General features: G+C 39.2%; 1 protein-coding gene across 14 annotated transcripts in view; it reads left to right on the forward strand.

Annotated features, from left to right (window-relative positions):
• The window catches only part of LOC145346583 (band 4.1-like protein 3), a 191912-nt gene that overhangs the window by 119109 nt on the left and 50576 nt on the right, over window positions 1–22227 (forward strand). For all 14 annotated transcript variants that reach the window (XM_080194034.1, XM_080194026.1, XM_080194021.1 and 11 more), the window contains exons 8-12: window positions 256–343; window positions 2450–2602; window positions 6439–6536; window positions 13341–13516; window positions 17682–17902. In XM_080194034.1, the coding sequence (XP_080050160.1) occupies window positions 256–343; window positions 2450–2602; window positions 6439–6536; window positions 13341–13516; window positions 17682–17902 (736 nt within the window). The remainder of the gene's footprint in view (window positions 1–255; window positions 344–2449; window positions 2603–6438; window positions 6537–13340; window positions 13517–17681; window positions 17903–22227) is intronic.

A 22227-nucleotide genomic window follows, 5' to 3' on the forward strand; every position in this document is an offset into this window, starting at 1 on the left:
AAATGGGAATAATTTATTGACAAAACTAGAAATTTTTAAAGAATAAATATCCATTTAGTCCATGAGATCTTATGCTCTTAACAAAACATGTGAAATAATCACTGAGACGATAGGTGTATATCATACATTTCCCACAGGCTTGATTAAACAAGTCAGATCCTCCCAAACATTGTTAATGAGGTGGATTTTTCAAAGTTTTAAATGAAGTTGGGATGTGAGCCAATTGAAAATCTGGCTTTTGTTTCTACATTTTAGGGGCATGACACCAGCTGAAGCAGAGATGCATTTCTTGGAGAATGCTAAAAAGTTGTCCATGTATGGAGTGGACCTACATCATGCTAAGGTATTTCTTTAACCTGTGAACTGAATGGAGTGTTCCAGAATGCACCTGTGTGTCCACTTGAATTGATAGGTTGATTTCCTGCTGGAAAATGTTCCTCTTGCAAAAATAAAAGTGTCTCTGTCAGTAATGGTGCCGAACCAAACAACTGTTGCAACTGGGATCAGGTCGTGGGGCCAGCCACTGTATCCCAGCTGGTATGAAATCTTTGCTACTTTAACCTGATAGCAAATATCAAGACTGATCAAGATGAGATGAAAATAAATAGTACTAATGACCTAATCAGATGCACTGACGTAGACTGTAATAAATGACGGAATGAAGGATAGACTGGAAGAAGGCAAGGTGGGGTGGTCTTGAAAAATCACTGTCCAATTTTTTACACCTTTAGCAAAAGTATAAATCCACCTTAGATTTGGGAAATTTACTTCATAATTTCCAGTTGACTCTCTTTCCTGCTTGCAACAAGATTGACCAACAACAACTTGTATTTATATAGCTGCTTTAATGTGATAAAGCATCCCGAAGTTCTTCATGGCAGCGTTAGCAAAGAGAATTTTAGTGAGCCAAATAAGGAGATATTAAGGCATATACAAAAAGTTTGATCGAAGAAGTGGGCACCCTATGCGAGGAAAGAGAAGTGGATATATAGGGAGGGAATTCCAGAACTGAAGTCCCCTGCAAGTGACAACGTGGCTGTCAGTGGTGAAGCGATTGAACTCCAGAAGCCTCAAGAGACCAGAATCTGATGAGCACTGGGTTGTGGGACTGGGGAAGATTGCAGAGGAGTGGGAGGGCATGGAGAAATATGAAAGCAAGGCTGAGAACTTTAAAAGTGAGCTGATGCTTAACTTGGTGTAAATGTCAATCAGCAAGATAAAATGTAGGAAGTTGCCTGGGAGTGCATTGGCGCATTTAATTCCATATCAAAGGCATGGATGAAGATTTCAGCAGCAGATTGGTGGAGTTAGGCAATGTTAGGGAGGTGGAAATGGGCAGTCTGAGGGATGGTGCGGACATATGAGTGGGGGCTCATCTCGGGGTCAAATATGAGAGCAAGATCTGCGAACAGCCTGGTTCGGCTGTGAGCTGTTGTCAGGGAGAAGAACGTCTCATCAATATCCAGGGAATAGAGTTGGTGGCTGAGGCCCAAGTTAGCAGCTACTTGTATTGCCCATCTACCTCAATTTTTGCTTTTATGATATATAGGTTACTGAGTTTATTTTTACATTGAGCTTTTCTCATTTGTAATAGTAATTGTAAAATAACACCTGATGTTCTCCTAATCAGCTGTCTTGAATTTAACAAATAGCAAATGCAGCAAACAGACATGTAGTCTGGTTTTCCACTGAACTTAAGTCATTTTGGAGAACTCTCAGTATGAAATCTTGCGCGTTCAAAGCTGGGTGCTCACAGTAGTTAAGCATTTGAATCCTAGGACTTCTGTTGGGCTTGCTTCAATGGAACAAGAGCAGCAGAGCAGAACCTGTATCTGTCCAAAGTGAAACCTGCTGACTCTTCCAGTTTCTCTAAGTTGGGTCATTAGCATTCTCGAGGCCTACACAGTGTCTTTGGGACACTTTAGCGATGTCCGCTTCAACTAACATCAAAATATCTGACTGGCCTCTGTCCAAAACTGATGACTGGAATTGCCCAATCCTTCCTCTGCCATGGCTCAATAGCACAGTGGCTCCTCGTGTGTGTGGTGGTGGTGGTGGCGGCGGCGGGGCGGGTTCCTCCAGGTACTCCGGTTTCTGAAAGACGTGCTGGCTAGATGCATTGGCCATATGAAATTCACCCTCAGTGTACCCAGACTTGCACTGGAGTCTGGCAACTAAGGGATTTTCACAGTAACTTCACTGCAGTGTTAATGTAAGCCTACTTGTGACACTAATAAATAAACGTCAAACACGGGGAATCCTGGCAAAACTGGGGCCCATTACCTGTCGGGATGCTCCCAGCGCCCAGGTGGAATTTTAGACCCAAGGTAGTTTGTGGTTTTGTACTAAGTGTAGAATATTTAATGAAATTGTGTATCAGGTCATTTTTAATACTGCACTGGATTGAAGACAGTTATTTGGAATATTTGCATTTTTTTTGCTTTTCAAGGATTCTGAAGGAGTTGATATCATGCTTGGTGTTTGTGCCAGTGGCTTACTGATCTACAGAGACAGGCTGAGAATAAACAGATTTGCCTGGCCCAAAGTGCTCAAGATCTCATACAAAAGGAATAACTTCTACATCAAAATCCGACCCAGTGAAGTAAGTTTAAATGTGAGGTTTGCATCTCCTTTGGTCACTAATTATTTGTAGCACTTTATGAAAGTACAGAATGCAGGTATAATGTTACTGTAATCAGTGCAAATTCTGCACAAGAAAATCATTTATAACACTTGAAAGCTCAGATGTGTTAGAAGAGGCAATTTTTATTTGCATGTTATATCCGTTCAATGACTCTTCAGAACTTGAGTATTAATTACTATATTGTTTAAGAAGAAAGCATTCTGCTCAAAAGCAATCAAATCTAATTGTTTATAGTTGATCACCTTGGATCAATGTTTTATAAAACTAAACCTGTTGTGCACAAATATTGGATCAAATAAACACTTTTAATTGTGTGATTACACCACCTTGCCATGCACTGGAATGTTTTGAATTTTTCTGTAGCTGTCTCAGTAATCAGGTACACTCAAAATATCCTCCTTTTCAAGGGATCAACTTTAATAATGGCTTTAGGCAGTTACTATTCTGACTACTAATGTTTTAAGATACCGAAACACAAAAAACAGTGAATAGTCCGGCATTAATTGAAGCTGTAAAGCCCTGTTTGTAGTTTGAATGCTAATCATTTAGAATTAAACATCCAGAAATTTTAGATGCACTGGAACGGAGTAAAAAGTATAGAACTTTTATTTTTGTAGTATATCTGTTCAAAGTAAGTGAAATCAGAAATCAAAAATGCCATAAAACACAATGAGGACCTTGAAAAGACAGTGAGCCCATGATGTACGGTTATACTGCTGTGCACCTGCATTGTTTGTTAGAAAATGCACAGGATGTCAGAGTTAAAAGAATACCGTGAAAGCTTGTTTGCAATGGCTGCTTGCCCAGCGGGGGCTAAGAGACACAACACAATTGAGCAAACAAAGTACGTTTAGAACAGATCAGCATAGTACAGTTTGTAACTTTTTGCATTCCTTAGTTCAATGCCACAGTTATTTTGGACTGATGCCTAATCCTTTGTTTAAATTTTGAGTGGCTGAGTGCTGGCCTTGCATTTTTCTGCATTTTGAAACATGCTGCCATTGCACTTTACAGTAAAGTAGTATTGATGGTAGACAGCTTTTCTGCTGCAGTGAGCAGCACTGTGCAATGTTTTAAATCCAATTTTGATTATCCCAAGTTAACCAAATTATGCAGCATATATACCAACTCGAAGCAATCAAAGTTCACTGTGGCAATTAAAAAGAAAATAATGTATGTTTTGGTGCTGACTTAACTTAACGTCTCTCGATTTTCAAATCACGTTCCGTGTCATTATAATCGTATATTGGTTGATGCATTTTTATGAATTGTTGATTCAGCGTTAGAACTTATGATGGAAGCTCATTTTGCCAAGTATCTAAATGGTGCTGGTAAGACGTGTGAAATACTTTGAACAGTTGCATTCCTCCTTTTCTAATGTGGTTTTCAGTTGCATCTTTTTCCTGACAAATACCCCCAAAAATACTGCTCCTCCATCCTATCTTGTAGTGGAACAATGGCAAGGTGAGAAATACATACTCCCAGTAGGGAGTATATATTTCAACTCTTTTCCATTTAATAAAGGGTGGGAGAGTATTTCTGTATCTGTCTACATAGCCATTCTGACATTTTCAGAATGGTAAATGTTTTGGGTTAAGAATTATACTACATCAGTTTTTAAACCAGTTTACACTTTTCTTCAACATCCCCAAGCTTTTGTTCAGTTAAAGAAGGTACAATGCATGGGCGTGCTCCTTGTGTCTGTGGAGGACAAGAGGCTGTGCACAATGTCCAACATTAGATACAATTCCGTGATTGGACAGCACTTGCTAAACAATCCTGTTTGTGCTAATAATTGCACTGACAACCAATTTAAGATTATCAATTAGGCTTGCAGTGTTCCCTCACTGCAGGGAGGGAACATGTTTCAACCGGATATAAACTTGGGGGATAGCCATTCCCTGGTTCATTCCATAGGGTAATACATTAGCTAATCAGTGGAGTAGAGTCACCTGATGAAGGAGCAGTGCAAGGAAAGCTTGTGATTCCAAATAAATCTGTTGGATTTTAATCTTGCGTTGAGCGACTTCTTACTATGCCCACCGCAGTCCAACATCATCTCCATATCACTAGTCAATCAGAATTGACTTGTCTGGTTTGAATTTAAACAAATTCTTGGCTGTTAACTGTGCCCCGATGCATTCTCTATGTCAATGCCTCTATCGATTAGAGTCCACTTGCCAACCAATTAGCAATCTGTTCATGTAGCATGAAATGTTGTTCGCTGTTTAATTGGCATTCTTGCAAATTGTCCTGAGGAGTGCAGGACAAAAAGCTTCAGCAGCATGTCTTTTTTAAGCAATACTCAAATATTAAACATTTCAATTTTAACCTTTAGTATCTCACATCTTCCCTGATTGTGATTTGGATCATTTTTTAAAATGTTAAACCATGAAGATTGATTAAAAATATGTTCTAATGCAAGCTGATCTTTTGAAACAATGAGGGTGGCTTGGATGGTGATTCTTTCTAAAAGTGAGAAAAATCGTCTTGGAGGGGATGCTTGTAGCCATGTAAGCTGTATTAGAGTGGGGCCATCATTGGTATGAAGAAGGAGGAAAGATGAAATATTAAGGCAATACCATTGATTTAATGAATTGAATCCCAAGGTTCAAATATTGGCCTCAAAAATCTGCAAAACCTTTACTGATCATCTTCTACAGCTGTCTGAAGGCTGATAGAGCCCATCAGAAAATGGTGGGATGTGTGATTGTGCCTCGTCAATAACAACTTGCAATTTGCAGCACTTTTGACTGACAAATAGAGTAATCATCCATCTATTTTAAAACCTTTTATTCCATTTCATTTGTAAAATAGAAATTCCATGGGTTTTTTAAAATCTTTCTGGGATTTTAGAATGTGTCGTAGAGGATGCCATACCTCTGCCAAACTTTTATAAGGCAAGTGCCATCACTGACACAGTTTCTGTGGTGGTGATCCACTCAGCCAGGCATTCCCGCTCTACCAATATCCAGCGTAGTATGGGTCTCAGTACACTCAGCTAGATAGCACACTAAGAACAAGAAGAAAGAATGTGTAGACGAGGGAAGTGACTTGGACCACTATGCTCAAAGAAAGGGATAATTTTTTAAAAAACCTGAGGGGTATACTACTCGGATCTTGGGTTGTTGCATTAGATTATGTATTAGGTGGGAGCCAGAATCTATTCGCAGAAGTGTTGGAATCGCCCCCAACTGTCTGTGAAGTCTGCATGTTCTCCCCATGTCTGCATGGGTTTCTTCTGGCTGCTCCAATTTCCTCCCACACTCCAAAGATGTGCGAATTATATTGGTTAACCATGATAAATTGTCCCTGAGTGAGGGGGGAATAGGAGAGTAAATATGTGGGGTTTTGGGGATAGGACCTGCATTGGATTGTGCAATGGGCTAAATGGCCTCTTGCTGCACTGTAGACTCTATAGCTGACTCAGCAAACGGTCAACTCTGGAGGGCACTAGCTCACGTGATTGGATCTCGAGGATTTTGGGGGTTTTTATCTTCAATTGTTCGTACTCCTTCCCCCTCAGCTCTTCGATAACAGAGAAAATTAAGATTGAAATGGAGCAGAAAATTTTTTAATAGATTGATGATTATTAATTTGCCAGGTGGATAGGCACTTGGATATTGAAACAGTTTCACCATTTGCTTGAAGCTAAATGCTGATAAAGTTGCACAGAGGCAGACAAAGTGTATGATTGGTACAGGGGCAACACTGGGCAGTGGAACTGCATCCTAGTCTGACTATCATGTTTTGACTTGTTTCTCAGGAAAGCTATGTGTTTTTTTATCTCCTAGCATGAGCAGTTTGAGAGCACGATTGGATTTAAACTTCCAAACCACAAAGCAGCAAAAAGGTTGTGGAAAGTGTGCATTGAGCACCACACATTCTTTAGGTAAGCTTGGCCTTTTAACCTTGAATTACAGGGTCAGATTGAGTGGCCTCAGCCCAGTTGCTTTAGTCATTAGAATTGCTTTGGGGGGGACCTAATGTAATACCTAAATTTCAGTTTATCACTTTATTGTTTTATCTCAGAAGTGCAAGTTAGTCTTCATTGTGATTAGTTTAATCAGTGGAACATAACACCCTTGAAATTGCTATGAGCAAAGTTAATAGACATTGCTTAAAACACTCATTTTAACATCCTCTTTGCTATTTTAATGGTGACACGGATCTGTTTTAAATGTCTTAACACCTCTATTCGAATGAAAGGAATTTAGCATAAATTTTTCAAATGCTTGAATGATAACATGGCTGATGTAAATTTCCAGGTTAAGATTTTTATCTCTTTAAAATTTGTACCACTGTTTGTACTTAATATAGGATTATCAAATAAAAATCAATGTTTAACCTGCTTCCATTTCTGCTAAAACCGAAGTAAGATTTTTGCTATTCCGTGTTTGATTTGTCTGTGTGAAGGGCGCAACAATGGTTTTACTAAATGTTTTATTTCATTTTTGTGCTGTAAAACCTGTGCAACATCACCCAGGTTTTAAGTTAGCCCATCTTATTATTCCAGCATGAATTCTTAGTTCATAATTCTTCGGGTTTGATATAAATGATATCATCCATAGTGAAGGAAACGAAAGGTGTCAAATCAACCGTGCATTGGTCTGCTGGACTCGAAATGGATATATGGTCTCAAGTTGACTGGTATTTTGTCAATGGAATGGAAAAAATAGACAAGTCTCAGTTGCCACAATTGCCCACAAAAGATCTATCCATGCATGGACTGAGGATGATCATGTGAGCACGAAAGTTAGGAATGTCCTAAGTTACAATAACATATCCATTAAGCAAAATCTGTAAAAGGTCATGGTTTCTTGACAAAGTTTCAAATATTTATTACCAACCAAGATGTATTTGCATCCAAACCTAATAAGCCAGTGAAGACAAATGGAAATGCATCTCAAGCAACTGTATTAATCATTTTTGGTTCTGTGCAGCACCACTGGATACTTATTGCCCTAATCTTCAAATATTGTTGTCAGTGAATTTAAGACTTTAAAGAACAAAGGAAATATGGACAGAAGGCCACATGGCCCATCGATCCTGCTCTTACATTCAGTATGAAAATGGCTGGTCTTGGGTTTCAACTTTAAATCAAATTTTGCATCTGAATTGATACTTAATCCAGTTTTTATTTTTTGCACATGCACTCACTGGGAGACCTCTTCTTTAAATGGTGCCATGGTATCTGAAGGAAGAATTGGATGAAGCTCAAAAATGAGCCTGTGCACCACAATGTCCAAAAAACCCACAGCAGTTCCTCCCGATCCAGCAGCATGCAAACTTTGTGCTGCTTGCTAATCTAAATAATTGTGTGTTCCTCAATGTTAAATGCTACAGCAGAGTGCTCGAAATGCCTGGGGAAAAGTGTCTGACCTGCAGGAAGAATAAATATGGCCTGTAATAGGAAACATTGTGCTCAGAGTGGCAGTGGCTCAGTGGAATATAAAGCTGCTCTCTACCTTACATGACAGCATTCATCCTCAAACCTCTGCGCTCCATTGCCCCTTGCTGCTGCCTATCGGGTAAGTAATCCAGCCTGTTACTGCCCATGCCAAAGTGGTGCAGTCTAGGCTGATTACTGGTCACGGGTGATCTACACAGCAATTTGCAGTCAGTGATAAAAGTAAACTGGTACAGTCTGGTATGGTGTATCAGTAAGAAAGTGACTCAGAAACATTGACCTTAGGAAACATTCAGATGACACTGACCCAAATTCGACTGCAGGATGAATGGATTGTGATTCTTGCTGCAGGTTTATTGGATTTTTTTCTAATTACTCAGGAAACCTTTCAGATTTATAGAAGTCTCAGTCAGCAGGGACTGCAGGAAATGGCAATTTCTATTTGATTTATGAGCATTCAGGCTGAAATCTGCCTGAATTGTATTAAGTTGTAAATCCGTGAAATTAAGGCAACAAAACCAAGGTGTGGGACTCGGTCAGATCAGTCCCACAGTCAGGTGTGGGACTCAGTCTCAGTTTGAGAGCACGATTGGATTTAAACTTCCAAACCACAAAGCAGCAAAAAGGTTGTGGAAGGTGTGCATTCAGCACCACACGTTCTTTAGGTAAGCTTGGCCTTTTAACCTCGAATTACACGCTCAGGTTGAGTGGTCTCAGCCCAGCCTGCACCGCCTGTTAATGATTGGTAACTAACCTTCCCTGGGTTTAGCTTAAACAGCGTTGTAACAAGTTTGCAAATCAACAATGAAACTGTTGGGTGGAAAGTTATAGTAAAGTATTGCAACCTACCAGATTAGCAGGTTCAACAAGATCCCAAACAGATTCCTTTCCCCAGAAACCGCTGTTAATATTTTTGTAAAATTATGTTTAAATTGATTATATGCCCGCGCAATCTTCTGGGAAGTAGCAGTTTAATGTATATTTTCACATTTTTCCCCTCCTATTAATGGCACTCGCTCCTCACTGTGGTGCAATTCCATAACACATTACCACCTCAGTTAAACTAGTGGGTAAGTGCTGCTGCACTAATTGGGGAGGGGAGGGAGGAGGAGAAATTTAAGTAACCTTCACCGGTGTGTAAACTTGCCCATTGCATCTTCTGCCAGCTTTCAGTTTATTCTTGATCGACAGTAAAGTGATTCAAGGAGTTAGTGACAGTGCCAGCAAATAGTTCTTAACTCAGTAAAAACCTGACAGGATTCTGACAGGGCTAGTCAGCTGTTGAACTCATAACAGCCTTGGTCCAAACAAAAAAAGCTGAACTCGAGGTTAGGTGAAAATGAATGCCTTTTGAGCGAATGCCAGAAAATTTTCATTGCTAACAAAAGAGAATTTAACCATCTCCTCATGACATTCAATTGCATTACCATCCCATCACTGAATCCCCCACCATCAACATCCTGGAGATTACCATTGACCAAAATCTGAACTAAACCAGCTAAATAAATTATGTGGCTACAAGAGCAGGTCAGAGGCCAGGAATTCTACAGTAACTCACCCCGCCCCCCCCCCCGGCCCCTTCCCATTGTGTCCACAAGGCAATAAGGATAGGCAACGATACCACCTCCATGATTGTCCTCATCACTGGTGCCCCACAAGGCTATATCCTCAAACCACCCTCCCATCCATTGACTCTGTCTACACTTCGCACTGCCTTGGCAAAGCAGCCAGCATAATTAAGGACCCCACGCACCCCAGACATACTCTCTTCCACCTGCTTCCATTGGGAGAAAGATACAAAAGACTGAGATCACATACCAGTCGACTCAAGAACAGCTGCTTTGCTGCCATCAGACTTTTCATTGGACCTATCTTAAGTTGATCTTTCTCTAAACCCTAGCTATGACTGTAACATTACTTCCTGCACTTTCTTCTTTCCTTCTCTCCCATGTACTCTATGAATAGTGTGCCTTGTCCGTATAATGTGCAAGAAACAACACTTCTCACTGTATATCAATACATGTGACAATAATAAATCAAAGTCAGGAGTGTAATGGAATACTGGCCATTTACCTAAATGGGTGTGGCTCCAACAACACTCATGAAGCTCAACACCATCCAGTACAAAGCAGCCCACTTGATCGCCCATCCACCATCTGACAGAACATTGGAACTTAAGACTTAGGAACATGAGTTTGCCATTCAGCCTTTCAATTCTGCTCCAACATTCAATAAGATTGTGGCTGATCTGTTGGTGGTCTCCCTGGGGAGTCCAGGGTTACAGACAGGGTTCCAATCTGTCTGTAACCCTGGACTCCCTTATCTTTCAAAAACCTGCCTAACTCTGCCTTGAATTTAATGACCCAGTCACCACTGAGAGGAAAAAAAGTTTCACACACAGTGGTCAGCCAAATGCTCTTGGCATAGCCAATTGTGCAGAAGGGAGGTATAAAGACTGCTTGTAGCATGCCAGGCATTCTAATCAACTGCCATAAGTAGAGTTATAAACATTAGAAACTAGAAGCAAGAGTAGGCCATTTGGCCCTTCAAGTTTACTCTGCCATTCATTTTGACCATCAAATTCAATATCCTCATTTCCTACCCCCCCCCCCCCCCCCCCCAAACTATATCCCTTGACCCCTTTAGCCCCAAGAACTATATCTAATTTATTCTTGAAATCAAACAGTGCTTTGGCCTCGACTACATTTTGTGGTCGTGAATTCCACACATTCATCCCCTTCTGGGTGAAGAAATTCCTTCTCTCCCCAGTTGTAAAAGGCTTACCCCTTATCCACAATCTATGACTCCTAGTTCTGGGCTCCCCCACCATTGGGAACATTCTCTCTGAATCTACCTTATCTAACCCTGTTAGAATTTTGAGTTTCTATGAGATCCCTTCTCACTCTTCTAAACTCCCGGGAATAAAATGCTAACTGACTTGGTCTCTCCTCATTAGACATATCTGTCATCCCAGGAATCAGTCTTGTAAACCTTTGCTGTACTCCATCTATAGCAAGGACAATCTTTCTTAGATAAGGACACCAAAACGCCATCACATTCCAGATGTGACCTGAGCAATGCCTTATACAATTGCAGTAAAACATCCCTATCCCTATACTCAAATCCTCTTGCTGTGAAAACCAACATACCATTTGCCTTCTTTACTGCCTGCTGTACCTGCACATTTACTTTCAGTGACTGATGCATGAGGACACCAAGATCTTGCTGAGTATCCACTTCTGTCAATTTACTCTCATTCAAGTAATAATTTGTCTTCCTACTTCTACCAATTAGATAACCTCACATTTATCTTCCATACAATGTGTCTGCCATGCAGTCCAAAGAATTTTGGAAAATAACCACCTATGGATCTATTATTTATATGGATCATAGGCTTCATCAGTGGATCCATTTATCTTCTTTAAGTACTCTTGAATGAAGACGATCAGGACCTGGAAATTTCACCTTCAATTCCATCAATTTCCCCAAAACCATTTCCCTATTAATGCTGATTTCCTTCAGTTCCTCATTAAAACTTGCTTCTCTCAGAACTTCAGATGCATTATTCATGTCTTCCTTTGTGAAGACTGAAGCAAAGTACAAATTTAATTCCTCAGCCATTTATTTATTCCCCATTTTGAATTCTCCCGTTTCGGACTGTAAAGGGCCTACGTTTGTTTCTGTCAATCTTTTCCTCTTTACGTGCAAATAGAAACTTTTACTGTTAGTTTTTATGTTCCCCACTAGTTTACTTTCATACGCTTTTTCCCTTCTTGCTCAATCCCTTTGCCCTGTTTTGCTGAATTTTAAACTGCTCGCAATCCTCAGGACTATTACTTCTCCTTGTCAATTTGTATGTTTCTTCTTTGAATCTGATACCATCTCTAATTTTCCTTAAGCCGTGGTTTGGCCACAATTCCCTTATCACTCCTGTGCCAAACAGGAATAAACAACTTTTGGAGTTCACCAATTCATTCCTTAAATGCCTGCCATTGTCTGTCCACTGTCTTTCCTTTCAGTAATGTTTCCCAGTCCATCATGGCAATTTCATGCCTCATATCCACCTTGGCAAAAAATTCTACCATATTATGGTCACTCATTCCCCAAGGGTTCTCGCAAGTAGATTACCAACTAACTCTTCCTCGTGGCACAGCATCCAGTCTAAGATGGCCTCTTCCCTTGTTGGTTCCACGATGTATTGCTTCAGAAAATCATCCCGTATGCATTCCAGAAATTGCTCCTGTATTGTACTGTATAAAATCCAGCAACTTTAACTCTTGGAATGTAACTGAGAAGGTGACTTGGCCACCTCCCTCCAGCTTATTGCTTTTGCTTCCCTGCCCTGACCCTCCCACATGTCACTTCTGGTTCCCACCACCTGTCCTTCTCTTCCCTCCCTCATTCACAGCAAGGATTGGGAGAGAGGGACATCAAGCAAGGTGGTGAGTGGGAATCAGTGAATTCAAGAGAGGGAAACAGCGAGCAGGAGGGTTGAGACAGGGAAGCAGTGAACAGAAGGATGTGGAGAGGTGAGCGGGAGGGTTGGGGAGGAAAGCAGCGTTTTTTTTTTAAAAAGGTAGTGCAACCAGACAAGCAGTATAACTGCACTAAAATGCTAATAGAGGTGGCATTATTTGAGGAACTCCCTAATTTACAAACTGTGCTAAAATGAAAACACACTATTAGAACATGTTTTGAACAGATGATACCTGTATTATAAAAATGTTTTAAAATGAATCATTAAAGAATTCTACTTAAACCTCAAAATTCATACTTACCAAGAAGTGGAAAAAAAATGCAGCGATCCCAAACTTTTTCCCTTGCAATCTTTCCTTTGAGCTTGTCAGTTTGCCTGCCTACCAGGCGGGAAGTGGAATTTAATAAAGAAGTGAGGTTGTGTGACATTAAATTCTGTAGGACCACGGTTTCCCGTAACTGCTGTTCTTCTCCACTGCCTCCCAACTAAATATCAGGTCCTGTGTCTCTGAACGCGTAGGTTAGATTAGAGCTGTACTATTCAGTTTATTTCTAATCTTCGCGTGTCATGGTAAATGCATAGCTTATGATTTAGTGCCGTAACTGGTGAACAACATTGCCAAGCAACATTGGATGGTAGCAAAAGACAAGGATTTTGACTTCAAACAGATGAAAATTAAGAACAGTTTTTGTTGGATGCATGTTATGACTAGCAATCTGTATAATGGGTCTAACAAATGAATTTGAGTACAGTAGCATTTCTTCATTTAGACAGTTGCTTGAATAAAATAATAATTTCTCTCTTTACAGACTAGCATCACCTGAGCTGCCTCCAAAAAAATTTTTGACATTGGGTTCAAAATTCCGCTACAGTGGTAGAACACAAGCCCAGACACGGAAAGCCAGTTCTCTCATCGACCGCCCAGCACCATACTTTGAGCGTTCTTCCAGCAAACGCTATACCATGTCGCGCAGCTTAGATGGAGGTAAGGAAGTGGGGGAGTTACAGCCTGAAGCAATGTGAAGTAGAATCCTTGTCCAAAGACGTGTTGCTTGTCTGAAATCTAATTCACTTAGTGTGCAATCTCAATTAGAATCCAGGAAAGAGATCATCAGGTTCTTTTTAATCCTACTTAATTCCTCACTTAGTATGCAATAGAATAAACAGATGAAGAAGTCTCTGAAATTACACCAAAATGTTAATTTATGAACACCTAACGAGTCTGAAAGTCTGCTCTGCTTTTCTTTGAAGAAAAGTGTTAACGCATTTATTTTAAATGTGTTTTCATCTCCAATAAAGTTTATTTCCAGAACTTATCACTACAAGTTCTTTCTTGGGACATGCACATCATGTTTCTATGTTCGTAAAAATCTCTTGCTACGGAATCGGTGATGGACAAGAAATTCCAGAGCAATTTAGAAAGGAGTAATGAGAGATGAATGCCAAACCACTTGAATGTTTATTAGCGATTACTCAGACTTTGGTTAAAAGAATTTTAAAGGGGGACAGAGTAACAGATGTACATGATTTTTGGGAATGAGGATGGACTCCCCGGCTTGATGGTAATGTTAGAGTTGAGGATATGCCAGGTTCTGAAGTTGCATCTTGTGGTTGTATTTGACTCTGCTGATGGCTCACAACATCTCAGGAATGCCCAATTTTGAGTTGCTAGATCTGTTTGGAATCTGTCTCGTTTAGCACTGCAGTAGTGCCACACAACATGATGGAGGGCATCTTCAATGTAAAGGCAGGACTTCAGCTACTGATGCCAGGAGGTCTGTCCGGTTTCATTCCTTTTAGAATTTGCAGTGGTTTAATTCAACTTGCTAGACCATTTCGGGGGGTATTTGTGGGTCAGCCACATTGCTGTGGGTCTGGAGTCGCATGTAAGATAGATGAGGTGGCAGATTTTCTTGCTAAAGGATGTGGTTGGACAAAGATATGATAATGAACAATGGTTACATGGTCACCATTAGATGAGCTTTTAATTGTTTAATTACATTTAATGAAATAGGTTTACTTACTGATTTCAAATTCCACCAGCTGCCATGCCTCCAGAGTATTAGCGTGGACCTCTGCATTACTAGTCTAGTGACATTACCACTATGCTACTCCCTCCTGTAATCTAAGGGATTTTGGAAAATCATATCTAGTGTGTGGACTACCTCTGCACCTATCTCTTCTAGAACAGAACCCTAGCGTTAGACCATCAGGTCTCAGGAATTTCAGACGTTAGTTCTTTGAGTTTCTCTAATATTTTTTCTCTGATATTAATCACCTTAATTTCCTCTTTCAGACACTGAGTTTTCTATTTCTGATATATAAGTTGTGTTTCCTATTCTTGAAGACGGATGCAAAATATTTGTTCAGTACCATTGCCATTTCCTCACTTTGCATGATGATTTCTCTCGCTACTGTTTCTAAGGGAGCAATGTTTACTTTAGCTATTCTCTTTCTTTTTATATACTTGGAATTGTTCTGACAACCTGTTTTTATATTCCTGGCTGGTTTACACTTGTTTTTCCCACTTTTATTAACTCTTTGGCCCTTTTCGGGTTTTTAAAATAATCTCAATCATCAGACTTGCTGCTATTCTTTGCAACATTATAAATCTCTATTAACATAATACTATCTTTAACTTCCTGATTAAGCTAGAGATGGACCTATCTTGCTGCATTTTTGTTTTTTCAGTGGATTGCATTTTTGTTGAATGTTTTCAGTGTCTCTTTACATGACTCCCACTGTTCATTTACTGTTTTTTGTACTTTTTTTACCTTTTTTTGTCTGTTTACCCGACCGGCCTGAGCTAGTTATCTCTTTGTAAACTATGTAATTGACTTTGCTTCAGATTCCTGCTTGTCATCGAAGCACATTATTTTCAAACTTGACATGGAATCCAATGGTATTGTGATTACTATTTCCCAGTGGACCTTTTACTATGGCATTACTAATTAACCCTGCTTCGTATACAATTGTAGATCTAAGTAGCTTTATCTGCACTTTGCGCCACAACTTATTACTCTGGGAAACTGTCACAAAGACATTTAGTCTTCAGATGGAACCGGAGTTGGGAGGGGAGATAATTGGGCTAGCATTTGCAGTCAAAAGACTGTCCGCACTTTAAAGTGAAACACCTCTGTCTATATGAGTGATCCACTTGTACTGCTAATATTTATTGAAGTGCTATTTCATAATTAAATATCCCCATTTTAATGTGCTGCTGAATAAGTACATTTGCGGCACTATAATGTTGGACTTTCTCTTAACGATGATGAACGCAATGAAAGTAAAATCTGTCTGCCTGTGTAAATTCCAGTATATAAAAGAATGTGCAAGTGTGACTTTTTTTAAAATCATCAGTCAGGCCTTTATCTGCAAAGGCAGGCAAATGAATTTGAGGCACAGATCCAGTAATCTAATTGAAAAATGGAACAAGCTCATGGGCTTATTCCCAAGCATAAGTGCCCATAGTAATTTATGTTTTGGATTTTAGCTTCTAACATATAAACTTTCTGGGTGACTCTTTTTCATGATTTGAAGCTGCTAGCTGCAGTCAATGACTGTGACACTATAGGTAGAAATGTCAACATAATTGTTTTTGCTTTGGTTAGGCCCTTTTTAGCAGTCCTTCCATTTGTGTTTTATGATTTGCTTCTAATCCAGCAGTGATCTGTACCAAGATCAGATGAATTTCCTAAAAATGTGTGTTAATATTTTGAACTAAATTATGATCTGACTCCACCCTCTTGCAATGTTTGGACTTTTTCTTTTTTGGGATGTGCGCAGCATACAGCCCAGACTCATTATGGTAATCGTCTAAACTAAACTGTTTTAAATGTTAGTGACGGTGTAGAAAAGCAAAAAAAAAGGACTGTTTCATCCCTTTGATTTATTCAAGGATATGAAAATCACATTAATATGGAAGTTATAGAGAACATAACTGGATGTTAATATGGTTCTTTAATACAGATTTGAAAAAATCCTGATGTGAAATGGGTTAGCTGTTCTGTTTGTTTTAAACAATGATTGAACGGAGGTGGTAAACTTCAATTTACTCATACTCATGTTCATCGTTGAAATTATATGTATGTTTTACAAAAACATACAGGTTCCATATTAATGAGAGTATGTGGATTTCATGGATCATAGGCATTTTGGCTATCCTGACTAACTTGACCTGCTAAAGATGAACTTTGGAACCATCAGTTTGTTGTGAATGATGTGTCCAGTCTTGAAGGATTAGCAGTGCAAATTTAAATCTCATTGGTATTCCTCCCCCTTCGAAATGGTGATGGTATCAAGTAATCATACTCTCGTTCTTGAGGGAATTAACAGCTTGTTTGAATTTCTAGCTCTATTCTCTAAAGCTTAATTTTGCCAGAGATGTGGCAGTAGTCTAATTTACATAACCAAGTTTCTGCTTCACTTTTGGCAGTTGCAGGGCCTGACTGGTTGCAGCTTTAAGGACATTTCTGATTTTATTACCTCTGATCAATGTGTGACGTTTGGTTCAAGTTAATATAGCTAGACTGTAGATTTGTCCCTTTTTATTATATTGAACATACAACTCGGAAATAGACCATTCGGGCCAACAAGTCTTTGCTTGTGCTGTACACACGCTTCCTTGCATCTTTCTTAATTTCATCTTCACAATGCACACTTCTAATTGTTTCTCCTACTTTTCCTGTAAGTGTCTCTTTTTTTTAATCCTTGGCTTTAGCCTGGCTTTAGCAAAAGATTTTAAATAATTTTCCCAATACGGGATTTTCAAAACAACTTCATTGTAGTGTTAATGTACACCTACTTAAACTCTAATAAATAAACTTTAAACTCACAATCCAAGTCCTCAATGAGCTCCACTTTCAGCTTCAACCTCTTTTTATCACCCCTTTATCTCCTGAAGACACCAGCTCATTGAGTGCATAATTCTTCTGCCACTCTACCACTGTGTTTCAAGACAGCAATCACACTGAAGTGGCTCAGATACATTAAGTACTTTCCAAAGGGGTACTCAAATTTGGGAAGGAACTATGTCTGGTTTCCCACTTTGTCTAGAGGCCCTTAGGCCAATCGTAGGAACTCTGTGCTACTGGATCCACTGGGCTTAGCTGGACACACTGACTGACGAGTTGTATTTTGTGTTTTTAAAGCATCTGTCACTGAGAACCATGAGATGCTCATAAAGGACTCCATTTCAGCTTCTGAAGTGGCTACAGGTCATTATGGTGCTGCCAAGAGCCTAGCCTCAACCAATCTAATAACCACAGTGACACCAGAGAAAAAGGCAGAAGAGGAGAAAGCAGAGGAAGAGGAGAAAAAAACAAAGATTGATGTTACTCCATCAGTCACACCGGCCAAGCATGAAATAAAGGTAGTATGTTCTGGGGCAAGAAAAGTATACTGTTGACAAAATAGGCAGGCGATACGTCTGAAAGCCTAGGAAAGTAGGCCATTATTAGAAATTATGACAGGTTAATTTGAAACCAGTTTGACTAGTTTGTTCCAAACTAAGAAACATGTTTCTGCTTAGAAGTACAGGATATTTGTGTGAAAATAATTGTTAGCGATGCTGGTATACACTATTTTTAATTGATGCTTTCATTAAAATAATGAAATGAGGTACTTGATATGAGCATAGTAAACATTTATTCAATAGAATCAATTGCCTTAATTTCTAGTCTGTGGTTTGTTGATACAATATATTAATGTGATATTATTGGAAAAAATTATAACTTTGTATTTCTAAGAGTGGGCTTGATAATCCCTTTTTTTGTTCCACTGATAATTTGAGTTTGTCATGTTTATATGTCTTTCTTGAGGCTGATGTTAAATATCAGGATTTGTTGCCATGTTCAGTTTTTAGCTTTAAACGGGTAAATAGAAATTTGAAACTTTTCTGCAGACATTTTGATCAATCTGTGGGGCATTGCATTTACATAGCTGTTAGTAATTTCCATCATCAAGCATGTATGTAAGACCTATAGGACTATATAATCTTTGGATCTTTCCTTGGGTAGCAGATGAATATTTTATTGCTGAAGCTTCAAGTCAGTTTTAGCCATCACCGCAGTAGCGGTGAAGGGGAAATGATTGGCTATCCTCAGAATTTGACTGAGACTATTGATGTTTGGAAATTTGCATTCTAAATGGTGGGGCTGCTACTACTTTTGAGTTTATTGGATAACAGCATTTGTAATATCAGATAGTTTAGAAGCCTGATCTTTACAGGTAACTGAAGTTCACTTAGTGTGGTACATTTAAGCACTGAAGAATGGTGTCTTGGCTGATCACTTTTCAAGAATGATACTTGGAAAAACAGCTGGAAACAGTTCACCAATAAAGTTTCTTCTGGTCGTAAGATAAGCTCTTGTGACCTGTCCAGGTGGTTGGTTATAACCTAGGCAGGGTAAATGAAAGTCTGTAAATTTACCTGCTAGTTACCCAGATTAACTAATTGGACAGTTTTGATCCAATTTCTGGTCAGGATTAAATGATGCCACAAAATTGTTATAGTTTTTTTAAAAAAAAGGCCAAGGTTTTTTCTTGGACTGTAGACTGACTGGATAGCTTAAAAAATGTTATATAGGACTAGTCAAGCAGTTGCCCTGAGGTATAAGGCACAGCATTAGTGTGGGGTGAAAAGGCCTTCAATTATGCATTAACAGTGTGCTATACCTGATCTCGGTCTCAAAATGAAGTATCCTGAAATGCTTGGTGTCAGATTTAGTGGCTGACATGTGATAAAATGCTTTGGAGTGGTTTGAAGAGTCTACTGCATGAAATGGAGGAGTGAAGGGCTCTGGAAGGTAAAAGTTATATGCAGGTGCATAATATTTCAACCAAGCATGTCAAAAATGTTTTTAAAAAGTAGCTGTGAAGGAAAGTAGTGGTAGGCAGGAACAAACTAGCATGATAGTCAAAGTAACTAAGTAAGTTACATTTCTCCAACTCAGGGATATCATACCTAATTTTTGACTTGCATAACAAAATATGTAGTTTGTGAACGTTCTGAAAATGTTGAAAGAACAGTGTATGTTATCTATTTACCCTGACAATGCTGCATCCAAATTATTTTATTGTAAGCCACATCTTAGTGAAGAATAAGATTGTATATCTCCAGTTATGTATTTTTGCTGAGAGTGAAGAGATTGCTTTTTTTCAATAACTTTGATTTTGCTGAAGTTTACTTCAATTCGTGGGAATTGTAAATGGAACTTCAAATTCTGGAAGTGATTTCTAAAGTACTCCCATTTTCCATCACTTCCTCATGAAGTATTTGAGTGAAGACCAGATCACTGCAATGTTTTCATAGAAATTAGAATTCTGCAGAATGAAGTAAAAAAACTTGATTTTTTTAAAAAAAAAGACATCAGTTAGAGCTTAACTTTTATTAGTTAAATGTGAGGATTGTGTTACAGATCTAAGGACAAATTATTCTTTTCTTTTTGGACAAATAATCATCAGGATGGGAAGCGTAAAGGAAAACAGGGTTTGAAGGTTGTATGCCCATCATGGAATGTGTCCAATTTTCAGTCCACTTTTAATAGTCCATAGAGGTGAATTCATCCTTGGCATTAGAGTAGAATAGTCAATAGTGCATTGACAGCCCAGTCGTTTTTTTTCCATTGACAGAACAAAGTCAGATGGAGCAGAAAATGGGCTGTCAGTGTGTGAGCCACCATTTTGTGAGACTGCCAAAGGCAGTTTTCACCCTGTGTGTTTCTGTGCATAGATCTGTAACTCAGAAGCACAAAAAGTCTTAGAGGGATGAAGCCTGATTATAAATAGATTAGCCAGTTCAGACTCCTGAAATCATTGAATTTATTCATAACCATGCTTCAAAAATCTTTCTGTCTTGTCACCACCTCAATTGTTTTTATCATGTCCAATGATTTATTCTGCATTTGCTTCAGAAGCTTGATTATACAGCCTGCAGGTTCCTCAGTGGAGAAGGGGTTGGCAATCTGTGGTATGCATGCCAAAAGTGGAACATGAGATAATTTTGAGGGGCACTCACACAAAAATATTTTGTCGTTTACTTATCCCGAGAAAATGTGTTACATTTATTAATAGATGTGTAGAATTTAAACAGTAAATGTTTGTTTTATTCAGTTCTGGGATGTTTTTAATATCAAATTTGATGCTTACATTTGGTATGATGTAATGCAGAATAGCACGTTGCATTTGCCTTAGTGGGTCAAAAATCTGTTTTTTTACTGTCAATTGTACGCCTCAATTTATAATGTCAGCTCCTAAGAAAGGAAGGAAAAGCAAGTGCAGTGATTATACTAAGCCAGTAAGGTCTGCATTTTAATTTTAAATTAATCTTCTGAAGCATTTTTAAAGACCTTATTTACTTTATACAATAGTTTAATTAAATATACAGACTTTATAAATGTTAAAACTATATTACTGGTACACCAAACCTTAAATTACTGTGAATGAACCAAGACTTAACATGCCATTTCTGAAAGGTTGCCAACCTTAGCTACAGAAGAACAATAGAGTTCATCCGTTGACTCAAGAGGCACAATTTAGGAAGAATGGATTCTCCTGTCCCCCTTATGACTCGATTGAGGCTGACAAACTTGCATGCAAAGGGAAACTCAAGTATAAATCTTGTCAGCTGAGACTTAGAGCTGGATACTATTAACTCAGAGGTATTGCGGGTGTGGGAGAAGCGTGAAGTGATTATGTGCGTTATTGCTTGGATTAAAGAACTAGAAATAATGGATTTTCCAAAAGTTCTGTCAATCTTAATGGCAGGACTTGATAAAGATTTGGATCTCTTTCCCAACTGCAGCCAGCCTGATTGAAAAGCTGGCTGAATATTGAGTGGGTAGGCCGTGGCCTGGAAGCAGAAACAAGCCAGGAAAAATCAAGGACGCCAAGGGCTGGTGGAGGAAGCTAGACTCTGGAGCAAGGCAACATTGGGGAGGTTGGGGGCCAGGAGAAGTTGGAGTCCAAGGGTGACATTGCTGCCTCACAGCACCAGGGACCTCAGTTCGATTCTGGCCTTGGGTGAATGTCTGAGTAGAGTTTGCACATTCTCCCCGTGTCTGCGTATGTTCCCTCAGGGTGCTCTAGTTTCCTCCCACAGTCTAAAGATGGGCAGGTTAGGTGGATTGGCCATGCTGAATTGTCCGTTAGTGCCCAAAGGTGTATAGAGTAGGTGGATTAGCCGTTGTACATGAGTGGCATTATGGGGATAGGATGGGGAGGCCCTGAAACTCAGATGGCCTGGGTTAAATTTAAAATGATGATTTAATATGAGCCATGCGGCTTTGTATTTAAATTGCCAACTTGGCCCTATGTTCCCCACCTCCATTACAACTGAAATGGGACTAGCATCAAGATTCGATCTTTGATAATTTACCATCCCACATTGACTCAAAATCCATCCATTTTTAGCATTAAAATTCTCCCTTAATCTCTGAGTTGAGATCTATCTTGAGTTGTGGTTTCTGTATTCAATTTTATTTTGAGTCATAACAGATGTAGAAGTCAAGATCCATTCTTAGTGATTGAGAATACCCAGATATGTTATATAATCTGGAGAAAATGAGAGGTTGTGGCAGGAAAGATAGAAAATCAGAATATTATTTACATAAAGTGAGACTGCAGAATTCTGCAGTACTGGGGTATCTGGGTGTTCAACAATGCTAGCATCCAGGTTCAGCCAGTAATTAGGAAGGC

This window comes from Carcharhinus amblyrhynchos, chromosome 8 (genome assembly GCF_965287045.1).
Source record: "Carcharhinus amblyrhynchos chromosome 8, sCarAmb.v2.hapA, whole genome shotgun sequence".
Taxonomy (NCBI): Eukaryota; Metazoa; Chordata; class Chondrichthyes; order Carcharhiniformes; family Carcharhinidae; genus Carcharhinus; species Carcharhinus amblyrhynchos.